Source organism: Lithobates pipiens, unplaced genomic scaffold, assembly GCF_037356315.1.
Source record: "Lithobates pipiens isolate NorthernLeopardFrog02 unplaced genomic scaffold, aLitPip1_a1.2 Scaffold_18, whole genome shotgun sequence".
In the NCBI taxonomy this organism is placed as follows: Eukaryota; Metazoa; Chordata; class Amphibia; order Anura; family Ranidae; genus Lithobates; species Lithobates pipiens.
Window position 1 is genome coordinate 414,031,502 of NW_027507758.1, and position 22,675 is coordinate 414,054,176.

Below are 22,675 nucleotides of genomic sequence, written 5' to 3' on the forward strand. Positions count from 1 at the left end.
TTTGTTAATGTAAGAAACTGTTATTTTTTTTTTTTCCAAAATAAAAAGCGTTTAAAAAAATTGCTCTGTAAATATCGTGCAAGGTAAAGAAAGTTACAACTGCCATCTTATTCTCTAGGATCTCTGCTAAAAAAACATATAATGTTTGGGGGTTCTGTGTAATTTTCTAGCAACAAAAATTATGATTTTTGCATATAGGAGAGAAATGTCAGAATTGGCCTGGGAAGCAACTTGTTAATTACACGTAAGTTAGGTCAATAAAACAATAGAGAAAATTTTTGTTTGGCTAAACTTCAGCTATTATTGGTTCTTGTTTATGTTTATATGTACAGAGATGTATATCTGCAAAACATATATTGAGCTGTTTTTTTTTTAGAAATGAAGAAGCAAATGTACAACTTCAAATTATTTGGACAAGGTCCTTTGCACCCTTATCTGACTCACAAAAAACAGTTAAAGAATTCCATTGGCATGACTGTCAATATCTGACTGATTGTTCTACCTTATATTATAAAAGGAAGTAACAGGGAGTAAGAGGAAATCCCTGCTAATTAAGATAATATATTGGGGACCCCCAGGTCACCAGAAATAGTGTCCCAATTGGAAAATGTTCCCTCTATTACTTTTCTGGGGACAGCTCAAAATTTGGGATTTTCTTTTCCTTTCACTTTCAATGATAATTGATAGCAGGACAAATAGAGAGGATGAATTTCCATAATGGTGGCACAGACAGCAATAAAAACTGACAAGTTTTTCAAATCCCTCCCTACTCTATCCAAAACTAAAAAAAAAAAAAGGTTCTGCCTATAGTTATACTTTAAATAAAGCTACGACCCTATCTCATTAAAAATACAAAAAATAGTTATGTGAGGAAACCTGTCCATTATGCAAAGTTTTAAATATATTGCGTGATTATATTGTTTTTTTTCTTTTTTTTTTTTTCTTTTGTAGAGCAATTTGGCACATTATTTTGGTTTCAGTCACCATTTGCGAATCTTGAACTTCATTTCAAATTACTTTGATCAAGTGGATCCTGTGTCATCCTCAAATATGAAAGTCACTGATACCATGTTTGATGGTGTGGAGGTCAGAATCTTTGAGCCAAATACAGGACCTGGTGGGAGATTAAGACGCCTCATTATTTACATCCATGGCGGAGGATGGGCCCTTGGAAGTGCAAGTATGTTACCATTGGGGAGCTTATATAGGTCAAGGAAGTGACATAATTTATCTCCTTGGTGCATGATGGGACCTAGGAAGGTCAGTATATAGTACATCCGGAAAGTATTTACAGAGATTGACTTTTTCCACATTTTGTTATGTTACAGCCTTATTCCAAAATGGATTGCATTCATCATTTTTCTCAGAATTCTATAAACAATGTCCCATAATGACAAAGAAGTTTGTTTGAAACCTTTGCAAATGTATTAAAAAAAATAAAAAATTCATGTTACACAAGTATTTACAACCTTTGCCATGATACTCAATTGCTTGGGTGCATCCTGTTTCCAATGATCATCCTTGAGATGTTTCTATAACTGGATTGGAGTCCACCTGTGGTAAACTCAGTTGTTTGGACATTATTTTGGAAAGGCACACACCTGTCTATATAAGGTCCCACAGTTAACAGTGCATATCAGAGCACAAACCAAGGCATTAAATCCAAGGAATTGTCTGTAGACCTCTGAGACAGGATTGTGTCAAGGCACAGATCTGGGGAAGGGTACAGAAAAATGTCTGCAGCTTTTAAGGTCCCAATGAGCACAGCGGCCCCCATCATCCATAAATGGAAGAAGTTTGGAACCACAAGGAATCCTCCTAGAGCGGGCCGTCTGGCCAAACTGAGCGAAACAAGGGGGAGAAAGGCCTTAGTCGGGGAGATGACCAAGAACCCAATGGTCACTCTGACAGAGCTACAGCGTTTCTCTGTGAAGAGTGGAAAACCTTCCAGAAGAAGCACTCTACCAATCAGACCTGTATGATAGAGTGGCCAGATGGAATCTCACTCCTCCATTAAAAGGTACCTGATGGCGCACCTGGAGTTTGCCAAAAGGCACCTGAAGGACTAGATCATGGGAAACAAAATTCTCTGGTCTGATGAAGCAAAGTTTGAGCTCCTCGGCCTGAATGGCAATCGTCATGTCTGGAGGAAACCAGGCACCGCTCATCACCTGGCCAATACCATCCCTCTAGTGAAGCATGGTGGAGGCAGTATTATGCTGTGGTGATGTTTGTCGGTGGCAGGAACTGGGAGACTAGTCAGGATCAAGGGAAAGATGAATGCAGCAATGTACAGAGACATCCTTGATAAAACTTGCTTCAGAGCGCTCTGGACCTCTGACTGGGGCAAAGGTTCATCTTCCAACAGGACAACAACTCTAAGCACACAGCCAAGGTAACAAAGTAGTGGCTACAGGACAACTTTGTGAATGTCCTTGAGCGGCCCAGCCAGGGCCCAGATTTGAACCTGATTGAACGTCTCTGGAGAGATCAGAAAATGGCTGTGCACCGATGCTCCCCATCCAACCTTATGGAGCTAATTTTAATCATGGGTGCATTTTAAATGATAGAAACAGATTATTAACCAAAAATCCAGAAAGAAACATCTAAAACAAAAGCTATAAATTGAGTTGCCGTTTCATTGAGTAAAAGAAGTATTTGATCCCCAAGAAAAACATGACTTAGTACTTGGTAGAGAAACCCTTCCTGGTAAGCACAGAGGTAAGACATTTGTTGTAGTTAGTGACCAAGTTTGCACACCTCTCAGGAGGGATTTTTGCCCACTGTTTTGTACAGATCTTCTCTAGATCCATTACCCATCTTCAGTGTCCCGGCTGAGGGAAAAAGGTTCTCATCCAAGATTTTACAATACATGGCCCCATCCATTGGCCCTTTAATGCGGCAAAGTCAGCCTGTACCTTTAGCAGAGGAACAGCATCATGTTTCCAACCCCGTGCTTGACTGTAGGGATGGTATTCTTGGGGTCATAGCATTTTTCTTCCTCCAAAGACAGCGAGTTAATGCCAAAGAGCTTAATTTGGGTCTCATCTGACCACAGCACTTTCTCCCAATCTTTCTCTGAATCATTTAAATTTTCATTGGCATGACTGTACTGTGCCTTCTTGAGGAGGAAAAATGCTATGACCCTAAGAACACCAGCCCTACAGTCAAGCATGAAGGTGGAAACATTATGCTTTGGGGCTGTTTCTCTGCTAAAGGTACAGACCGACTTTGCCATTGACATTGAGGGGCCAATGGATAAGACCATGTATTTTAAAATCTTGGATGAGAACCTTCTTCCATCAGCCAGAACACTGAAGATGGGTCATGGATCAGTCTTTTCAGCCGACAATGACCCAAAACATACTGCCAAGGCAACAAGGGAGTGGCTCAAGAAGCAAAAGGTTATGGAGTAGCCTAACCAGTCTCCAGACCTGAATCCTTTAGAGCATTTCTGGAGGGGGCTGAAACTCCGAGTTGCCAAGCTACAGCCAAGAAATCAAAAGGATTTAGAGAAGATCTGTAAAGAAGAGTGGCTCAAAATCCCTCCTGAGATATGTGCAAACCTGGTCACCAACTACGAGAAATGTCTTATCTCTGTGCTTGCCAACAAGGGTTTCTCCACCAAGTACTAAGTCATGTTTTGTTTGGGGATCAAATACTTATTTTACTCACTGAACTGCAACTGAATTTCTAACATTTGTATCACATTTGTTCCTGGATTTCTGGTTGATATTATTTCTCTATTATTTAAAATACACTTATTATAAAAAATATACTCTTCACTTCTTTGTAAGTGGGCAAACTTGCAAAATCTGCAGGGGATCAAATAATAATTTTCTCCACTACATGTGATTTTATATATATATATATATATATATATATATATATATATATATATATATATATTTAATTTACCAAGATTTCAAGCAAATTTATTTTCATGTTGTCATTATGGGGCATTGTTTGTAGAATTTTGAGGAAAATAATGAATTTAATCCATTTTAAGATAAGGCTGTAACATAACAAAATGTGGAAAAAGTGAAACGCTGTGAATACTTTCCAGATGCACTGCATGTTTAACTAGATAACTGGGTAATGCATGGAATGTAAATAGCATAGTAAAAAAGATTTAGAATATAAACCAAAGCCATCTATACAATTGTAGGAAGCTTTTTTTAGGATTAGAAAGCAGGATTGGATGGCACTGTTTTTTATGATTGACCCATAATATAATCGAGAGAATATTTTTACAACAGTTCCAGAGTCAGAAAACACCTACCTCTAATGACGTATGACTCATTGTGTAGGCAGCTGGTTCCTGGAGAAATATCTTTGCAGGGATGCCTATCCTCTTCTTGCCTCTGAACATTGGTGCTGCAGTGGTTAACAGCTTCAAGTATTCGCCTTCAGTTAGAACTGATGTCCAACAGGGAAACTGCCCCTCCGTCCCCCTCCTCCATTGAGAACAGTTCTTTCATTTCAGTGTCGGAAATTCAGAGGCAGGAAGAGGACAGGCATTTCTGAAGCGCAGGATCCAGCTGCCTTCACAACATGGTGCATACTTCATTACAGGTAGATGATGTGACTAAAGCTGTAGATATTTTTTAAAATCTTTGAATACATATAAAATAAATACACTGGCTTTTGATATTCATATTATTTAATTACTCTCATAAGCACACTGACAACTGATGTTGACTTTGCTATCAAATCATGCTGAAAAAAAAATCTGAATTTTTTTAAAATTCTAATTTATCAAATGAGATTTAAACATTTCCTGTAATTAAAATCACTGAAGTTAATACAGTGAGCTTATTGTGCAACTATTAATTAGATTGGCAAAGCTATGATTAAATAATTTGTAAAGCGCAATACCAGAAAAGCAGCTAAATGCTCAGCCGAACTAAGGTAGCCCATAGATGATTTGATTTTCCTCAGTGTTGATGTGGGAATGCCTCCCGCACGCTATTGTTTTTTTGCTGGCGGGGAGCCTTCCCTGACAGCAGAACACAATGATTACTGCCAGCAGCTATAGCTGCTGGCAGCAATCGCATTTAAAAAAATCAGACAGGCTGTTATACCCAAGTTGAATGATGGATCGCTTTACGTACAATCAGCCTGTGTCCATACATAGATCGAATCTCAGCCACTCCATGCTAAACTGGTCCAATTTCGTTCCATGTATGGCCAGTTTAACATTTGTTTGCTGTTTTACCTAACAAAAGGTTTATATTTTTGTTTACTCATTTTCAGGATTTATGCACTGCTAAGATGCTCTATAGCAGGGGTGCCCAACCTTTTGATGAGCGAGGGCCATCGAACCGACTTGGTAAATGGTCGCAGGTCAAAATAAGTGTAATGGGCGGATGAACGGTCTGTATCTATGCTGCATATGCAGAACAGATATGGACACAGCCCATGCCACTCTATGGGCCCTCCAATTCAATCTGATGGAAGGGGACGGTTCCTCTTCTATTTTTTTTTTTTTAGCATATCGGATTGAAGGTAAGCAGGGGTTAATGGACATAGAGGTGAATGGAGAGTCCAATAAGGTCCTAAGGCTGCTTTCACACTGATGCGCCATGCACACCTGTGGCTTTCCTGCATGTTTGCTGCACTTTGCCATAGACTTCTATTATAGCCTGATGGTATAGACTGAAAGCGCACCAAACCCACAGTTAATGGCTCAGTGCAGGTAACCTGCAGGTGCAGGATTAGTTTAACAGCAGCCTAGTAACCATTGAAGAACAGATATGCCCATGTATACACTGATTTCAGTAACAAACACATCTTTAATAACCGTCTTCCATTCAGTTTTCCCCAGCTGTTGCTGTCCCAGGCAGAGTGCATTTGGTATCAATTGTGACAGGAGCTAGCGCTATACAGGAAGCATCGGCCTATATGGCTCGTCTTTGCAGCTTCTTGCTTTCTCTACCTCGGGCTTCGTTCATAACACTGATGTTCTGGGATAGTGAGTCAGCAACCTGCGATCTGGGCTTGTCAAACCACCATCCCAGAGCAGGAGGTCGCGGGCCACATCAGAGGGCTCCGCGGGCCACTGGTTGGGCACCCCTGCTCTATAGCCTGACAAGTAACCCAATAATTTCCAGGTTCAGCAGTGCATCTTCCTTTATCATCCCTGCCTCCAACTTGCTTGGTGCGCAATGGATGCACCTCCTGTCCAGTGAATAGTCCATGCTCTCAAGGAGCTTACAATCCTAAGGTCCTTTATCTCACATGCCTACATACACAGACAAAGGCTAGTTTAGACAGGAGTCAATTAACCTACTAACACGTATTTTAAACTGCAGAACAAACCTATAAAATCACATGCAGACTGTGTCCTGACTGGGATCCAAATCGGGACCCTAGTGGTGGAAGGCAGAAGTCAATTCCAATAATTGCTGTGAATACAGGGACAGGCAAGATGCAGAGGCTTATTGCTGATGGCAATGGGGATTGTCTCACATACTAAGAGTGGTTGTATGGGTTTTGTGAAGGACTAGTCATCCAGGAATATAATTGCTAATTGTGATCATTTATATCTCCATGCTTGACATTTATTTTATCTGTTAAAAAACAATATCCTGCTAATTAAATGTCTGGAAGTGGGACTTGCATCATGGCTGACTCATTATGAGTTAATACTACAGGACTGTATGTGTATGACTAATTACATTGCTTCTGCTTGTTTTAGGAGCAAGGTCCTATGACACTCTGTGCCGGAGGTTTTCAGAAGATGTGAATGCCGTTGTTGTTTCTATCGAGTAAGTCTGAACAATGGAAAGCCAATCCATTTGGTTTGCCAGATAAGAACACAAATATTTGGTGACTGCAATAATTCACCTTTTCGCATGCATCGTTTTTTGTGGTGTATGTTGGTTGAGGTGGTCACTAATATGGCTTACCAAAAGTTGGCCTTTGCCTCCAACAACATACTGCCTGCAATGATGCAAAGTAAAAGGCATTCATTTCAGACCTTTAACTCTTTTGCTGCCAGGCCATGTGCTCTACTTTTAACCTCCGGTGGCCAGACCATTTTTTTGCAATATTTTCACTTTTTTATTTTTCAATTAGCTTTTTGTAGAAGAAAACGCAGGACTGGTAGAATAAGCCGATGCTGCTACTGCTAGTGGAGACTGCGCATCAAGCTTATATTTTCTTTTCAATAATTTTTGAGTATACAAAGTGTACTGTGTACAATAATCCATGAACAGTAACATATAATGGTGTAATAAAGAACCTAAACAAGATTCAATAACCATGGAATGATAAGATGGAACAGTATCTCACGTGCTCATTCTCGGTAAGACCGGTGGAGGACATGGGAGACAAGATAGTCGAAGGGATATCTCCATTAGGGGAATGGCCCAGAATGAATGATTATACCTGGATATCTAAAACCTTTGCAAAACACTAGCAAAACAATAGACAGGATTCCATGACCTCAACTGACCCATTGGGTCACCAAAGATATAGATCATTTAAGAGGGGGGGCATGTCCCTGTCTTGAACAGAGCGAACTTAACATGGGAGGATAACAACATGCGTAGATAGATTTTTCTCAGAGGGATTCCCAAGGCAAGTGGGTACTAGACAGCTGGAGATGGCCTCACCTGAGTAGCGCAGGAGAGGTCTAAGCTTATATTTTCAATAAACATTAGTGTAAAATCATTACTAACACTCACAAGCCCAACATAACTTACCAAATTCCCACTGGAACTAGAAAAATAATTATTTGGTTATTTAAATAACAATTATTTGTAAATTTTAAATAATTTTTTACGTAACAGTGGAAATTGAACATAAGCAAAACTATAAACAGAAAACTAACGTTTGCTTCACACCTATGGCTTGTGGTAATGCCAATCTGCATTACTGTGTGTGCACTGCATTGGTGTGCATTGCACTAAAATTATTTTATCACAACGCTGTACTGCTGCACATAGCATTGAATGTAATAAATAAAAGTTGTAAAAGAAATAAAATGAAGGATTGTAGTAAATTGGCATGTGTCGTGGTATCCTGCAACACACGCATATTAGCAAGGCGCATTAGGGTGCCTTTAAAAATGAATGGCATTACAATGCACCAACAAGAATAAGTATTTTTGTTAACTGCTGTAATGTTGTGCACGGCCCCACATCATACAATACAAATAAGGTCTTTCTTTAAATAATATTTCCATACAGTGTCTATATATTTGTGTGTATGTATGTGTGTGTGTATATATATATATATATATATATATATATATATATATATATATATATATATATATATACACACACTATATTATATTTTTTATATATATATATAAACACTATATTATATTTTTTATATATAAACACTATATTATATTTTATATATATATATATATATATATATATATATATATATATATATATATATATATATAGACACTGTATAGAAGTATTATTTAAAGAAAGACCTTATTTGTATTGTGTGATGTGGGGCCGTGCACAACATTACAGCAGTTAACAAAAACACGTATTCTTGTTGGTGCATTGTGATGCCATTCATATATATATGTATAATGTACAGTGCCTTGCGAAAGTATTTGGCCCCCTTGAACTTTTCAACCTTTTGCCACATTTCAGGCTTCAAACATAAAGATATAACATTTTTATTTTTTGTGAAGAATCACCAACAAGTGGGACACAATTGTGAAGTGTAACGAAATCTATTGGATTTTTGAAACTTTTTTTAACTAATAAAAAAATGAAAAGTGGTGCGTGCAAAATTATTCGGCCCCCTTGCGTTAATACTTTGTAGAGCCACCTTTTGCTGCGATTACAGCTGCAAGTCGCTTGGGGTATGTCTCTATCAGTTTTGTACATCGAGAGACTGAAATTCTTGCCCATTCCTCCTTGCAAAACAGCTCGAGCTCAGTGAGGTTGGATGGAGAGCGTTTGTGAACAGCAGTTTTCAGCTCTTTCCACAGATTCTCGATTGGATTCAGGTGTGGACTTTGACTTGGCCATTCTAACACCTGGATACGTTTATTTGTGAACCATTTCCTTTGTAGATTTTGCTGTATGTTTGGGATCATTGTCTTGTTGGAAGATAAATCTCCGTCCCAGTTTCAGGTCTTTTCCAGACTCCAACAGGTTTTCATCCAGAATGGTCCTGTATTTGGCTGCATCCATCTTCCCCTCAATTGTAGCCATCTTCCCTGTCCCTGCTGAAGAAAAGCAGGCCCAAACCATGATGCTGCCACCACCATGTTTGACAGTGGGGATGGTGTGTTGAGGGTGATGAGCTGTGTTGCTTTTACGCCAAACATATCGTTTTGCATTGTGGGCAAAAAGTTCGATTTTGGTTTCATCTGACCAGAGCACCTTCTTCCACATGTTTGGTGTGTCTCCCAGGTGGCTTGTGGCAAACTTTAGACGAGACTTTTTATGGATATCTGAGAAATGTCTTTCTTCTTGCCACTCTTCCATAAAGGCCAGATTTGTGCAGTGTACGACTGATTGTTGTCCTATGGACAGACTCTCCCACCTCAGCTGTAGTTCTCTGCAGTTCATCCAGAGTGATCATGGGCCTCTTGGCTGCATCTCTCATCAGTCTTCTCCTTGTCTGAGCTGAAAGTTTAAAGGGACTGCCAGGACTTGGTAGATTTGCAGTGGTCTGATACTCCTTCCATTTCAAAATGATCGCTTGCACAGTGCTCCTTGGGATGTTTAAAGCTTGGGAAATCTTTTTGTATCCAAATCCGGCTTTAAACTTCTCCACAACAGTATTACGGACCTGCCTGGTGTGTTCCTTGGTCTTCATGATGCTCTCTGCGCTTTCAACAGAACCCTGAGACTATCGCAGAGCAGGTGCATTTATACAGAGACTTGATTACACACAGGTGGATTCTATTTATCACCATCAGTCATTTAGGACAACATTGGATCATTCAGAGATCCTCGCTGAACTTCTGGAGTGAGTTTGCTGCACTGAAAGTAAAGGGGCCGAATAATTTTGCACGCACCACTTTTCAGTTTTTTATTTGCTAAAAAAGTTTAAATTATCCAATAGATTTCGTTCCACTTCACAATTGTGTCCCACTTGTTGGTGATTCTTCACAAAAAATTAAAATTTTATATCTTTATGTTTGAAGCCTGAAATGTGGCAAAAGGTTGAAAAGTTCAAGGGGGCCGAATACTTTCGCAAGGCACTGTATATGTGTCAGCTACCATATACCCGAGATCTTTAGAGACATTCTATGAACCTATGGAGATCATTTTACATGGTTTGCCTGTATATTCCCTGTAAGGCAAACCTGTAAATACTTGAAATGAAAGCCACTGTATAATGGTGTCCTTGTTTCACACAGATTTGGATATTCTCTGAAATTGAATTTGTATAGTTTCTAAAATTAACTAACAATTTTAACCATAGTCCTTTATGGAGTTTAGCCTTTTAATTTATTTCCAAAAAAAAAATTTTGGTTTGTTCCTAGTATGTTGACTTATTTCATACAGAATAGCTGGAGGTTAAGAAATTCTTGCCTAATTGAATGTGTTTGCAGCTGACAAAACAAATTGTTCTGTTAATCCTCTTAGTAAAGCATGAAAAGTTTAGATAAATTGAATCTCCTAGGCGTGTTTTGGTTGAAGATAACTTAACTAGACGTGACATCGCTACAAAGGCTTCCTTTCTTTTTTTCTGCAATAACTTTCCAGGACAGCACGAGAGAGAGAGAGAGAGAGAGAGGCTCCACCCACTTAAAACTGGAAACACATCGACCAGAATCATTAAAAATAGCATAGACACTTTTTAGTTGTGTGAAAAGTTTTTGTCCCCTTCCTAATTTTTAAATTTTTTTGCATATTTTTCTTAACACTTATGCCCTGTAAACACGGTCAGACATTCCGACAACAAAATCGATCGGATTTTGTTGTCAGAAAATTTTAGATCCTGCTCTCAAACTTTGTGTCGGAAATTCCGACGGAAAAAGTCAGATGGAGCCCACGCACGATCAGATTTTCCCACAACATGATCCGACCGCACATTTTCTGTTGGAAAATCCGACCTTGTGTACAGGGCATAACACTGGTTCAAATCGTCAAATTTTAACAGTACACAAAGATAACCAGAATAAATCCAAGATGCAGTTTTTAAACTATTATTTCATTTATTAAGGGAAAAAAGCTGTTCAAACCTGCCTGGCTCTATGTGAAAAAGTCATTGCCCCCCTCCCATGCTGAATCATGAATGAACTGTGATTAACCACAATTAAATTAAATTTAAATTTCAGTTACCACACCCAGGCCTGATTACTGCCAGACCTGTTGAATCAAGAAATCGCATAAATAGAAGCTGTCTTACAAAGTGAAGCACACTAACAGATCAAAAAAAGCCACACACCATGCCACAATCTAAAAAAAATCGAGAACTGATTAGAAACAAAGTAATGTACATGTATCGGTCTACGAAGGGTTTCAAAGCCATTTCTAAGGCTTTGAAACTCCAGTGACCACGGAGAGAGCCATTGTCCGCAAATTGAGATAACGTTAAACAATGGTGAACTTTCCCAGAAGTGGCTGGCCTACAAAAATTACTCCAAGAGCATGATGACAACTCATCCAGGAGGTTGTAAAAGAACCCAGAACAATATCTAAAGAACTGCAGGCCTCACTTGCCTCAGGTACGATCAGTGTTCATGATTCAACAATAAGAAAGACTGGGCAAAAAATAGCATCCAGTGGAGAGTTCCAAGGCCAAAGCCACTGCTGACCAAAAAGAACACAAAGGATCATCTCACATTTACCAAATAAAACTCTTGATTATCCACCAGACTTTTAGGCAAATATTCTGTGGACTGATGAGACACACATTCTACTTTTTGGAAGGTGTGTGTTCTGTTACATCTGGCATAAAACGAATACAGCATTTCATAACAAGAACATCATACCAACAGTCAGACATGGTGGTGGTAGCGTGATGGTCTGGGGCTGCTTTGCAGCTTCAGGACCTGGATGACTTACCATAATTACATAGTTACATAGTTAGTCAGGTTGAAAAAAAGACACAAGTCCATCCAGTTCAACCACAAAAAAATAAATAACTAATATCATACAATCCCATATTCCCAATTCTATACCAACAGTTGATCCGGGGGGAAGGAAGGCAAAAAAAAACAGCAGAGCTTGATCCAATTTGCTAAAGCAGGGGAAAAAATTCCTTCCTGATCCCCGAGAGGCAATCGGATTTCCCCGGATCAACTTTACCTATAAATGTTAGTACCCAGTTATATTATGTACATTTAGGAAATAATCCAGGCCTTTCTTAACCACTTTCCGACCGAACCATTTTGCTGGCTTAAGACCAGACCACATTTTGCGATTTTTGGCACTGCGTCGCTTTAACTGACAATTGCGTGGCCGTGCGACGTGGCTCCCAAACAAAATTTACGTCCTTTTTTTTCCACAAATAGAGCTTTCTTTTGGTGGTATTTGATCACCCCTGCAGTTTTTATTGCCCTATAAACAAAAAATAGGTGACAATTTTGAAAAAAACGCATTATTTTTTACTTTTTGCTATAATAAATATCCCCCAAAAATATATAAAAAAAACATTTTTGTTTCCTCAGTTTAGGCCGATACGTATTCTTCTACATATTTTAGGTTAAAAAAAAAACGCAATAAGCAATTTATTGATTGGTTTGCGCAAAATTTATAACATTTACAAAATAGGGGATATTTTTATGGCATTTTTATTTAATACTTTTCTTTTTACTAGTAATGGCGGCGATCAGTGATTTTTTTTTTTTTTATTGTGACTGCGACATAATGGCGGACACATCGGACATTTTTGACACCTTTTTAGGACCATTGTCATTTATACAGCAATCAGTGCTATACAAATGCACTGATTCCTGTGTAAATGACACTGGCAGTGAATGGGTTAACCAGGGGCTGGCAGTGTAGGGGTTAAGTGTGTCCTAGGGGCGTGTTACTAACTATGGGGGGCGGGGCTGTGTGCTAGTGAACACTGATCTCTGCTCCAATCACAGGGAGCAGAGATCAGTGTCACTTGTTGCTAGGCAGGATGGGGAGATGCTGTTTACATGGGCATCTCCCCGTTCAGCCTCCCCATGAGACGATCACGGGACCCGCAGCCAGACTCACGGGGGTCCTGACCATCACGCGTGCGTGCCGCCGGCACTGCACGCGCAATGGCAGGGCAGCCATTTTAACTGGACGTACCTGTACGCCAGTTTGCCTGCCCGTGCCATTCTGCCGACATACATCGTCGTTCGCCGGTCGGGAACTGGTTAAAGCAATCTAATGAGCTGGCCAGAACCACCTCTGGAGGGAGCCTATTCCACATTTTCACAGCTCTTACTGTGAAGAAACCTTCCCGTATTTGGAGATGAAATCTCTTTTCATCTAGATGTAAAGAGTGTCCTCTTTGTTGACTGTAAATTGAATAACTCAACACCAAGTTCACTATATGGACCCCTAATATATTTGTACATGTTGATCATATCCCCCCTTAATCTCCTCTTATCAAGAGGGAATAAATTCAGTTCCTCTAATCTCTCTCCTCATAGCTGAGCTCCTCCATGCCTCTTATCAGTTTGGTTGCCCTTCTCTACACCTTCTCCAGTTCCTTAATATCCTTTTTGAGAACTGGTGCCCAAAACTGAACTGCATATTCCAGATGAGGTCTTATTAATGATTTGTACATGGTCAAAATTATATCTCTCTCTCTGGAGTCCATACCTCTCTTAATAAAAGAAAGGACTTTACTCGCTTTGGCAACCGCAGCTTGGCATTGCATGCTATTATTGAGCTTATGATCTACCAAAACCCTCAGATCTATCTCCATTATGGATCCCCCCCAGTTGTACTCCCCCTAGAGTGTATGATGCATGCATATTCTTAGCCTGCATAACTTTACATTTATCAACCTCATCTGCCACATAGTCGCCCAATTAGACAGAGCATTGAGGTTGGCTTGGAAATTGGAGACATCCTGCAAGGATGTTATTCCACTGCATATCTTGGTGTCATCTGCAAAGACGGAAATTTTACTTTTGATCTCAGACCCAATATCATTTATAAAGCTATTAAAAAGTAAGGGTCTCAGCACTGAACCTTGGGGTACACCACTGATAACCTTAGACCATTCAGAGTAAGAATCATTAGCCACTAATCTCTGAATTCTGTCTTTAAGCCAGTTTTCTATACATTTACAAAATGATATTTCTAAACCTGTAGACTTTACCTTACACATGAGCCGTGTGTGGGGAACAGTATCAAATGCTAATTAATGGAACCATGAATTCTGAGCTCTACCAGAAAATCCTAAAGGAGAATGTCCGGCCATCAGTTTGTGACCTTAAGCTCAAGTGCACTTGGGTTATGCAGCAGGCCAATGATCCGAAAACACAACAGCAAGTCTACCTCCAAATGGTTCAAACAAAGCAAAAGGTTTTGGAGTGGCCTAGTCAAAGCCCTGACTTAAATCCAATTGGGATGCTGTATCATGACTTTACACAGGCCGTTAAGGCTGAAAAATTCTCCAATGTGGCTGAATTAAACCAATTCTGCAAAGAAAAGTGGTCCAAAATTGCTCCACAGCAATGTGAAAGACTCATTGCCAGTTATCGCAAACACTTGATTGCAGTTTATTGCCGCCAAGGGTGGCCAAACCAGTTATTAGGTTTAGGTGACAATTACTTTTTCACATAAAGCCAGACAGGTTTATACAGCTTTTTTGCCTTCATAAATGAAACCATCATTTATAAACTGCATCTTGTATTTACTCAGCTTATCTTTGTGTAATACATTTTTTTTTTCTGATGATCTGAATCATTTAAGTGTGACAAATATGCAAAAAAAAAAAAGTCATAAAGGGGGTAAAAAACGTTTTCACGCAACTGTATTTGTGTTTTCTCTGTGCTAACTGGAACATCAAAACTGTTTTATATTTTTTTTCCTTTCATTTGTACTAGTTCCAGAGGCCTTCCAGTATATGCTCCCCCCATGATTTCAGGGACAGTGGACCTGAAGTAGTTTGTGTATCTGGGCTTTTCCTGGCAAGGATTAACTTTTGCTAGTATGCCCATCACCTTTTCCATTTTTTGCCAAGTTCTGTTCTCTGAAAAGGAAGAGCAGTTATTTCTGTGGGAACAGAGATTCTAGTTAAGCCCCCTTTCTCAAATTTGGTAAGGGTCTTCCCCTGTGTTGCCTCTGGGAGTAGTGGAGGAAACTAGGTGACCAGCTAAGCCCCCTCTGTATATGAATGTGTTGTGAATGGATCGTGGATTTCAGCATCCCCGGGTCCAGAGCGGAGGAGTCCAGACTTTCTAGGTCAGTTGACATACATGTAAGTGTGCAGGATGGGACAGAGGTCAGCATGGTACAGCCTGGGTTTCCCCAAATGGACAGCAGTTTGCATGGATGTGTATCCATCCAACTTGGCCCCAGCATTCATAGATGCCATGGTAAAAGCACAAGAGTGGGGGATAGTGTCAAAAGCAGGCCTGAACCTTTCCATAAATCCCAGGAGTGTTGCAGCAGACATGCTGTGGTCAGCAGTGCTACACCATACAGTCTGATTCCACCACTCCAGCTGCTAGAAATTCGACAGATTTGGGCACGAGTGGATGTCTATATTGTTATGGATTGCACACTAATTGCACTGCTTGCAGCCTCCAGGCTAAAAGGTTTGCCATTTCCTCTTTTTGTGTCAGTTGTTTCAGTCATTAGGACCTTTATGAAGTGGAAAACTATGACCATCCCCCACCTTAGCATAGGCACGGTACATAAGTAAATCTACTTGTGTACCGTGGTGTATTGGCTCTACTGGATAGATGTATAACAGATTGGTAGCCAGTGACTTGGTTATACCTATGATACGTTATCATTCTAACTGTCTGCTTTGTGTCAAAGGCCTGAGGGGCATACTCATTGCTTCTTGTTGGGTCTTTCTTCATGAATACACCACAAACACTGACCTCATGCTTTCTGTAGTATGATAAAAAACCTTTAAGTTTGTATATACAATATTTATAATGATGTTGTTGTGTTTTTTTTTTATTTTTATTTTTTTTGAATGAATACACATCAACGCTTGCCTTGTTTTCTACAGTGGGCATTAGCTTTATGTATTCATTTACATATGCAACATTAGAGTCATGTATCATTTTGATTATATTCAGGTTGTATTAGTCCTTAAATTTGTACATGAATTAGATACCTCAGGGGTTCTGGCAGCTTAGGCTTCATGCAGAAGAGAATCAAATGGCTCCCTATACTTGAAACTGATAGGGTTATAGGACACGGTTCCAGTCATCTACCATGTGAGAAATTTTTAGAAATCCTCTTAGTAAAGCATTTAACACAAGTGGCGGCTGGTGCTGCTCAATATGTTGGTGGGGGTGGTGGGTGCAAATTCGGGAAGGCGGCGATCCCTGGCCTTACCTTTCGATGATGAGGTGGTGCTGGATCCGGGGTAGGAAGCAGCTGTTGCTGCCCCTCTGCCCGTTGCTCCTCGCTCCAGCTTGCCAAGGGAAGAGCCAGAGCCATTGCTTCTCCCGATTGGCCAGGAGTCCCAAGCTTTCTGATAAGCCAGGAGGAGAAGCAGGAAGACATTAGTGAATGTTAATTCGCTAATGTCACACAAGTGGTTGGGCTCAGGGCACAGTGCTCTGTGCCCCAAGCCCACCCTTTTTTTAAGCCAATTAGAGCCTCAGGCTCTAATCATGTGCTTCTAGAAAAAAAAAAAAACCTTGAAATTCATACGTCTGGCACCCTGGATGAAGATTAGGGGCTGTGTGCATGGATTCGGAGGGCGGCGCCCCTGACCCCTAATGGAGCGGCCGCCACTGTTTAACACATGAAATAGCGTACAAGTTTTCATCATCATATGTTCCAGTATATATGTATTTTTTCCTGCAGTTTAAGGTTACATATAGGTTACAACATTAGGCCCTTTTCAGATCTTGTGTGATCACTATGCTCTTTAGCAGTGCCTCTGTTCTATACCATAGTCTAAAACTCTTGCATTACTTATGTAAATAAGCACATTTGGGGGTATTGGCAATGTTGCAGGATGTTGATGTATGGTTCTTCTTCATCCCTGTTTGGGAGGGGGGTCTGTCTCCTGCACAAAAACATCCCTGGCAATCTCCCTACTTTCTCTTCATCTAAATGTTTGTTTTTCTTTGCTCATTGCTTCTAGTCGAGGAACAGTGTTCTTCAGCACAGCAAATCTGTTTGATGGGGCTTGAAAGTAAGGCAAGCCCCTCAAACAGGCCATTCAGACAGCAGATTGGAGCACAGTCTTAGTGACCAAGATGTACCGCTATGATTAGCTGCACCTACAGTGTCTGTCTTGAAAAAAAGTATTCAGACCCCTTGAAATTTTGCACATTTTGTCATTTTACAGTCTTAAAAGTCTTGCCACAGATTCTCAATTGGATTTAAGTCTGGACTTTGACTGAGCCATTCTAACACATGAATATGCTTTGATCTAAACCATTCCATTGTAGCCTTCCCTGTATTTTTAGGGTCGTTATCCTGCTGGAAGGCGAACCTCTGCCCAGCCTCATGTTTTTTGCAGACTCTAACAGGTTTTCTTCTAAGATTGCCCTGTATTTCCGTCAACTCTGACCAGCTTCCCTGTCCCTGCTGAAGAAAAGCATCCCCACAACATGATGCAGCCATCATCATGTTTCACGGTGGGAATAGTGTGTTCAGGGTGATGTGCAGTGTTAGTTTTCCACCACACAGTATTTTGCTTTTAGGCCAAAAAGTTAAATTTTGATCTAACCTGACCAGAGCACCTTCTTCCATATGTTTGCTGTGTCCCCCACATGGCTTCTAGCAAACTGAAATAGGACTTCTTTCAACAAAGACTTTCTTCTCGCCACTCTTCCATAAAGGCCAGATTTGTGGAGTGCACAACTAATAGTTGTCCTGTGGATAGATTCTCCCACCTGACCTGTGGATCTCTGCAGCTCCTCCAGAGTTACCATGGGCCTCTTGGCTGCTTCTCTGATGAATGATCTCCTTGCCCAGCCTGTCAGTCTAGGCGGACGGTCATGTCTTGGTAGGTTTACAGTTATGTCATACTCTTTCCATTTTCAGGAGATGGATTGAACATTGCTCTGTGAGATGTTCAAACCTTGGGATAATTTTTTATAACCTTACCCTACTTTAAACTTCTCCACAACTTTCTCCTTGACCTGTCTGGTGTGTTCCTTGACCTTCATGATGCTGTTTATTCACTAAGGTTCTCTAAAAAAACTCTGAGGGCTTCACAGAACAGCTGTATTTCTTCTGAGATTAAATTACACACAGGTGGACTCTCTTTACTAATTAGGTGACTTCTGAAGGCAATTGGTTCCAGTAAATTTTAGTTAGGGTATCGGAGCAAAGGAGGGCTGAATATAAATGCATGCCACACTTTTTAGATGTTTATTTGTAAAAAAATAAATAAAATGAAAACTATTTATCATTTTTTTTACACCTCACAATTATGCGCCACTTTGTGTTGGTCTATCACATAAAATCCCAATAAAATACATTTACCTTTTTGGGTGTAAATGTAAAAAATTTCAACATGTATGAATACTTTTAAAGGCACTGTATTGGAGCCCGCAAGATAGACACCAGGAAATCCGGGGACATGAGTCGCTGAGCAAATGTGGCTGCGTTTATGTTCCTCACCCTCTGCCTGGCAGGCTAGTTACCCACTACCACTCATATGGATACCTACTCACTTCCCATAACAACCCCCTAACATAATTCTCTGAAATTCCATAATCACCCCCTGGTAATATAATCATTCTTAGATTCTCCATAATCACTTCTGTTGCCCTTTAATTTTCATAGCCTCCCCATTACCACCCTTGTAACCCCATAATATTTCATACTCGTACCTAAATGACCCATATCACTTCAAAATAATTCATAGTAACCCTATAACTACCACTGGCACCCGATAATCAACTCCTATAAGCCCAGTTTTATTGCCCTGCAACAGCCTAATAACATCCTGAAACCCAGTAATAACCCTGAGGACACCCTTCTTACTGCTAAATAACACCACAATACCCAGTAACAATCTTGAGGACACTCTTTAGAACTCTAAATAGTTGCATACATGCCCGCTGATGAGGGGTACAGCCATTGCAGCCACTTACACAGTTGTTGGAGGTTACTGCCAATGACACCAATGCTTGGGCTTCTTTTACTCTTACACTACAAGCCATATAAAATGAAGCATTACCCACTTTATTTGCAATGGCACCTGGTGGTTGGTAGGTGGCGCTCTGTGTGCACTGAATTTTTCTTTTTGATACTTTCGAGGCATTCCTCTTACAGTAACTATGCCTACATATCTTGGTGCCTCTTATTCAAACTCTGTTTATTTTGTCATGTACCTTGAATGTGTGCCACTTGTATAACTGTTTGCTGGTATGTTAAAAATGAGAGCTTGATTTTGTGGGTGTGGCTACAAATGGGGCATACTTTGTGTGGATGTTGTCAGTAGAATGTCCCCAAATACTTTATTTTGAAAATCTAGTAAAAAATATGTTAATGTGTCATGACTTGCTCTAATTTCATATGATATGGGGCGATATGTAAAAATTAAATACATGTTTTTTTATACAGAAAAACCTCATAAAAGAACACTGTGTAGCGATTTCATTGTGAATGTTTACTTCTGTACCATGTGATCCTGTGCAGGCAAACACACGGCATTTGCCACCTGTTTTTTTTTTTTAATACTTGCTGCAGATCATAAGTGCAGTTCCTTTTGAATGTGGTGCAGGTAATGCGCACTGCGTTCTGGTGTGAACTGGATCTAATAGCGCATCTCATTGCTTTGGTATATAGAGTGTGTATATAGGTGTATGTATATTTGTATATGTTTTAATTGCATTTTTTGCTCTTAGATACAGGCTGGTACCAAATGTTCATTTTCCAGAGCAACTGAATGATGTCTATGCTGCCACAAAATATTTACTGCTGCCAGAGGTGCTTGACAGGTACTCTATTGACCCAGAAAGGATTGCCATATCGGGAGATAGCGCTGGAGGAAACCTGGCTGCTGCTCTGTGCCAGCAGGTAAATTTGATGTGCTTGTTTGTTTTTCACTGCGATAATATATAAATTGATTTACATGTGTGAAAAAAAATAATAATAAGACCGTACAAACAATTTGAATTGTGTGCTTAACCACTTGCTTACTGGGCACTTAAACCCCCTTCCTGCCCAGACAAATTTACAGCTTTCAGCGCTGTCACTCTTTGGATGACAATTGCGTGGTCATGCTACAGTTTACCCAAATTAAATTTTTAGCATTTTTTTCACACAGAGCTTTCTTTTTGGTGGTTTTTAATTGCTGCTGGATTTTTTATTTTTTGCTAAATAAAACAAAACATTTTGAAAAAACAAAAAAACAAACTGTTTCATAGTTTCTATAAAATGTTGAAAACCGGTAATTTTCCAATTTGTGCTGATGAGGCTGCACTGATGGGCACTGATAGGTGGCAATGATGGGCAGTGATAGGCACTGATAGGTGGCACTGATGGGCATTGATGGATCAATCTCACTGTGTTATGATCTCTGAATAGATGGTTCCTAAATGAACTGATATTAGTCCCACCTGGATGCTAAACAATCGTTCTGATAATCCTATTAGTGAAAATATATAACAAGAGATCATTTCAAGGGTGCAGGTTAGATGGTAAAGTCGTTGGTCATGCCACTAGAAATGCCGCATAAGTTATGCACAGGTGAATGATATATAGGAACAGTCCCATAGGTGGATACCCAGAGAACAGTCTCACAAGGAAGCATGAACGTGTGACATCCATGTGGAGGGTATGATACTGAGCAGTATGTACAGGAGACAAGTGTGGAGGGTAAGACAGTGGGCAGTATGTACAGGAAAGGAGTGTGGAGGGTATGACAGGGAGCAGTATGCACAGGAGAGGAATGTGCAGGGTATGACAGTGAGCAGTATGCACAGGAGAGGAATGTGGAGGGTATTACAGTGGGCACTATGTACAGCAGAGAAGTGTATGACTGTGAGAAGTATGTACAGGAGAGGAGTGTGAAGATTATGACAGCGGGCAGTATGTACAGGAGAGAAATGTATGACAGTATATGAGAGAAGTGTGCAGGGTATGACAGTGGGCACTATGTATAGGAGAGGAGTGTGGAGGGTATGACAGCAGGCACTATGTACAGGTGAGGAGGGTGAAGGAATCTGGGAAGGAAAATGTAAAGGTTTGTGGAAGGATGTTTTAGGGACTGCGTAGTGGTTAAGCGGGCCATATATTGATTGAAATGATGACAATTAAGCAGAGACCAGCCATAGTCTATCTATGTATGGGCTAGCTGGTTGTACACAAGTCAGTCTATTAATCGACTTGAGTACAACCAGCCTGTCATGTTTTTCTCAAAACAATCAGTGCTGCCAACTATAGTTAGCAACACTAATCATTGTATTCTGTGGGTAGGGAAGGCTCCCCACTGGCAGAACACAATAATACTGTGGAAGCGATTCCCCATCCACAGGTCAGCAGGTGAGAAGGTGTGTGGGGACAGGCTGGGAAGAGAATTCTGTCAGCAGAGGGGTGTGAGGTGGTCATGGAGGGATATCAATCAGTCACTGTGGGGAGTAAGTGGGAGTGATCTCTTTTGGAGTAAGGTCTGTTATCTGCAGGTTGGGAAATGGTCACCTGCGATATAAGTTGAAGGGAAGTGGCTAACATGGGAAGTGGCTGGGGATTAAGAGGGCTGGGCTGGAAGGGAGCATGTGTCTTCTTAGACAGCTTAGACAGCTGAGGCCAGTGGTACTTTATCATTGGTCCATGGCTCCAAGCTGTCCATTGAGCTCCGTGCTTCTGACAAGAAGCGAGTGGCACAGTGAGCTCATCCTCTCAGTCTGCTGCAAAAGGAGTGTGCCAGCTTGTATTTAACTGCTTCTGGACCAGTCACTGCAGTTATACTGCGGCAGGTTGGCTCCCCTGTGCGAGCCGTTTTAGCTGTACGTTGGCTCTTTTAGATGCTTTAGCAGGCACCCACAGCGTGTCCCCGAAGCCGATGTGTATGCTCGATGACCGCCGGGCACCCGCGTTCACTCATGACAGAGCGAGAACCAGGATCTGTGTGTAAACACACAAATTCCGGTTCTCTCAGGGGAGTGGAAACAGATTGTGTGCTCCTACTAAGTAGGAACACTGATCAGTCTCCTCCCCTAGTCAGTCCCAACCCCCCTACAGTTAGAACACACCTATGGAACACAGATAACCCCTTGATCGCCTCCTAGTGTTAACCCCTTCCCTGCCAATGACATTTATACAGTAATCAATGGCTATTTTTATCTCTGATCGCTGTATAAATGTCACTGGTCCCAAAAAAGTGTCAAAGGTGTCTGATCTGTCTTCAGCACGTTGCAGTCACGATAAAAATCACTGATCACCGTCATTACTAGTAAAAAAAATTTTTAAATTAAAAAATAATAAAAATGCCATAAATCTATCCCCTATTTTGTAGTCGCTAGAATTTTTGCACAAATCAATCAATATACACCTATTATTTTTATTTTTATTTTTTTTTAATACCAAAAATATGTAGAAGGATACATATCGGTCTAAACTGAGGAAAAAAACATTTTTTTAAAAAC

The 22,675-nt window shown here is 40.4% G+C and overlaps 1 protein-coding gene across 1 annotated transcript in view; it reads left to right on the forward strand.

Annotated features, from left to right (window-relative positions):
- Positions 1-22,675, forward strand: part of NCEH1 (neutral cholesterol ester hydrolase 1) — a 64,642-nt gene that overhangs the window by 23,076 nt on the left and 18,891 nt on the right. Inside the window, exons 2-4 of the mRNA XM_077487965.1 lie at positions 952-1,180; positions 6,701-6,770; positions 19,934-20,105. Coding sequence (XP_077344091.1) covers positions 952-1,180; positions 6,701-6,770; positions 19,934-20,105 — 471 coding nt within the window. The remainder of the gene's footprint in view (positions 1-951; positions 1,181-6,700; positions 6,771-19,933; positions 20,106-22,675) is intronic.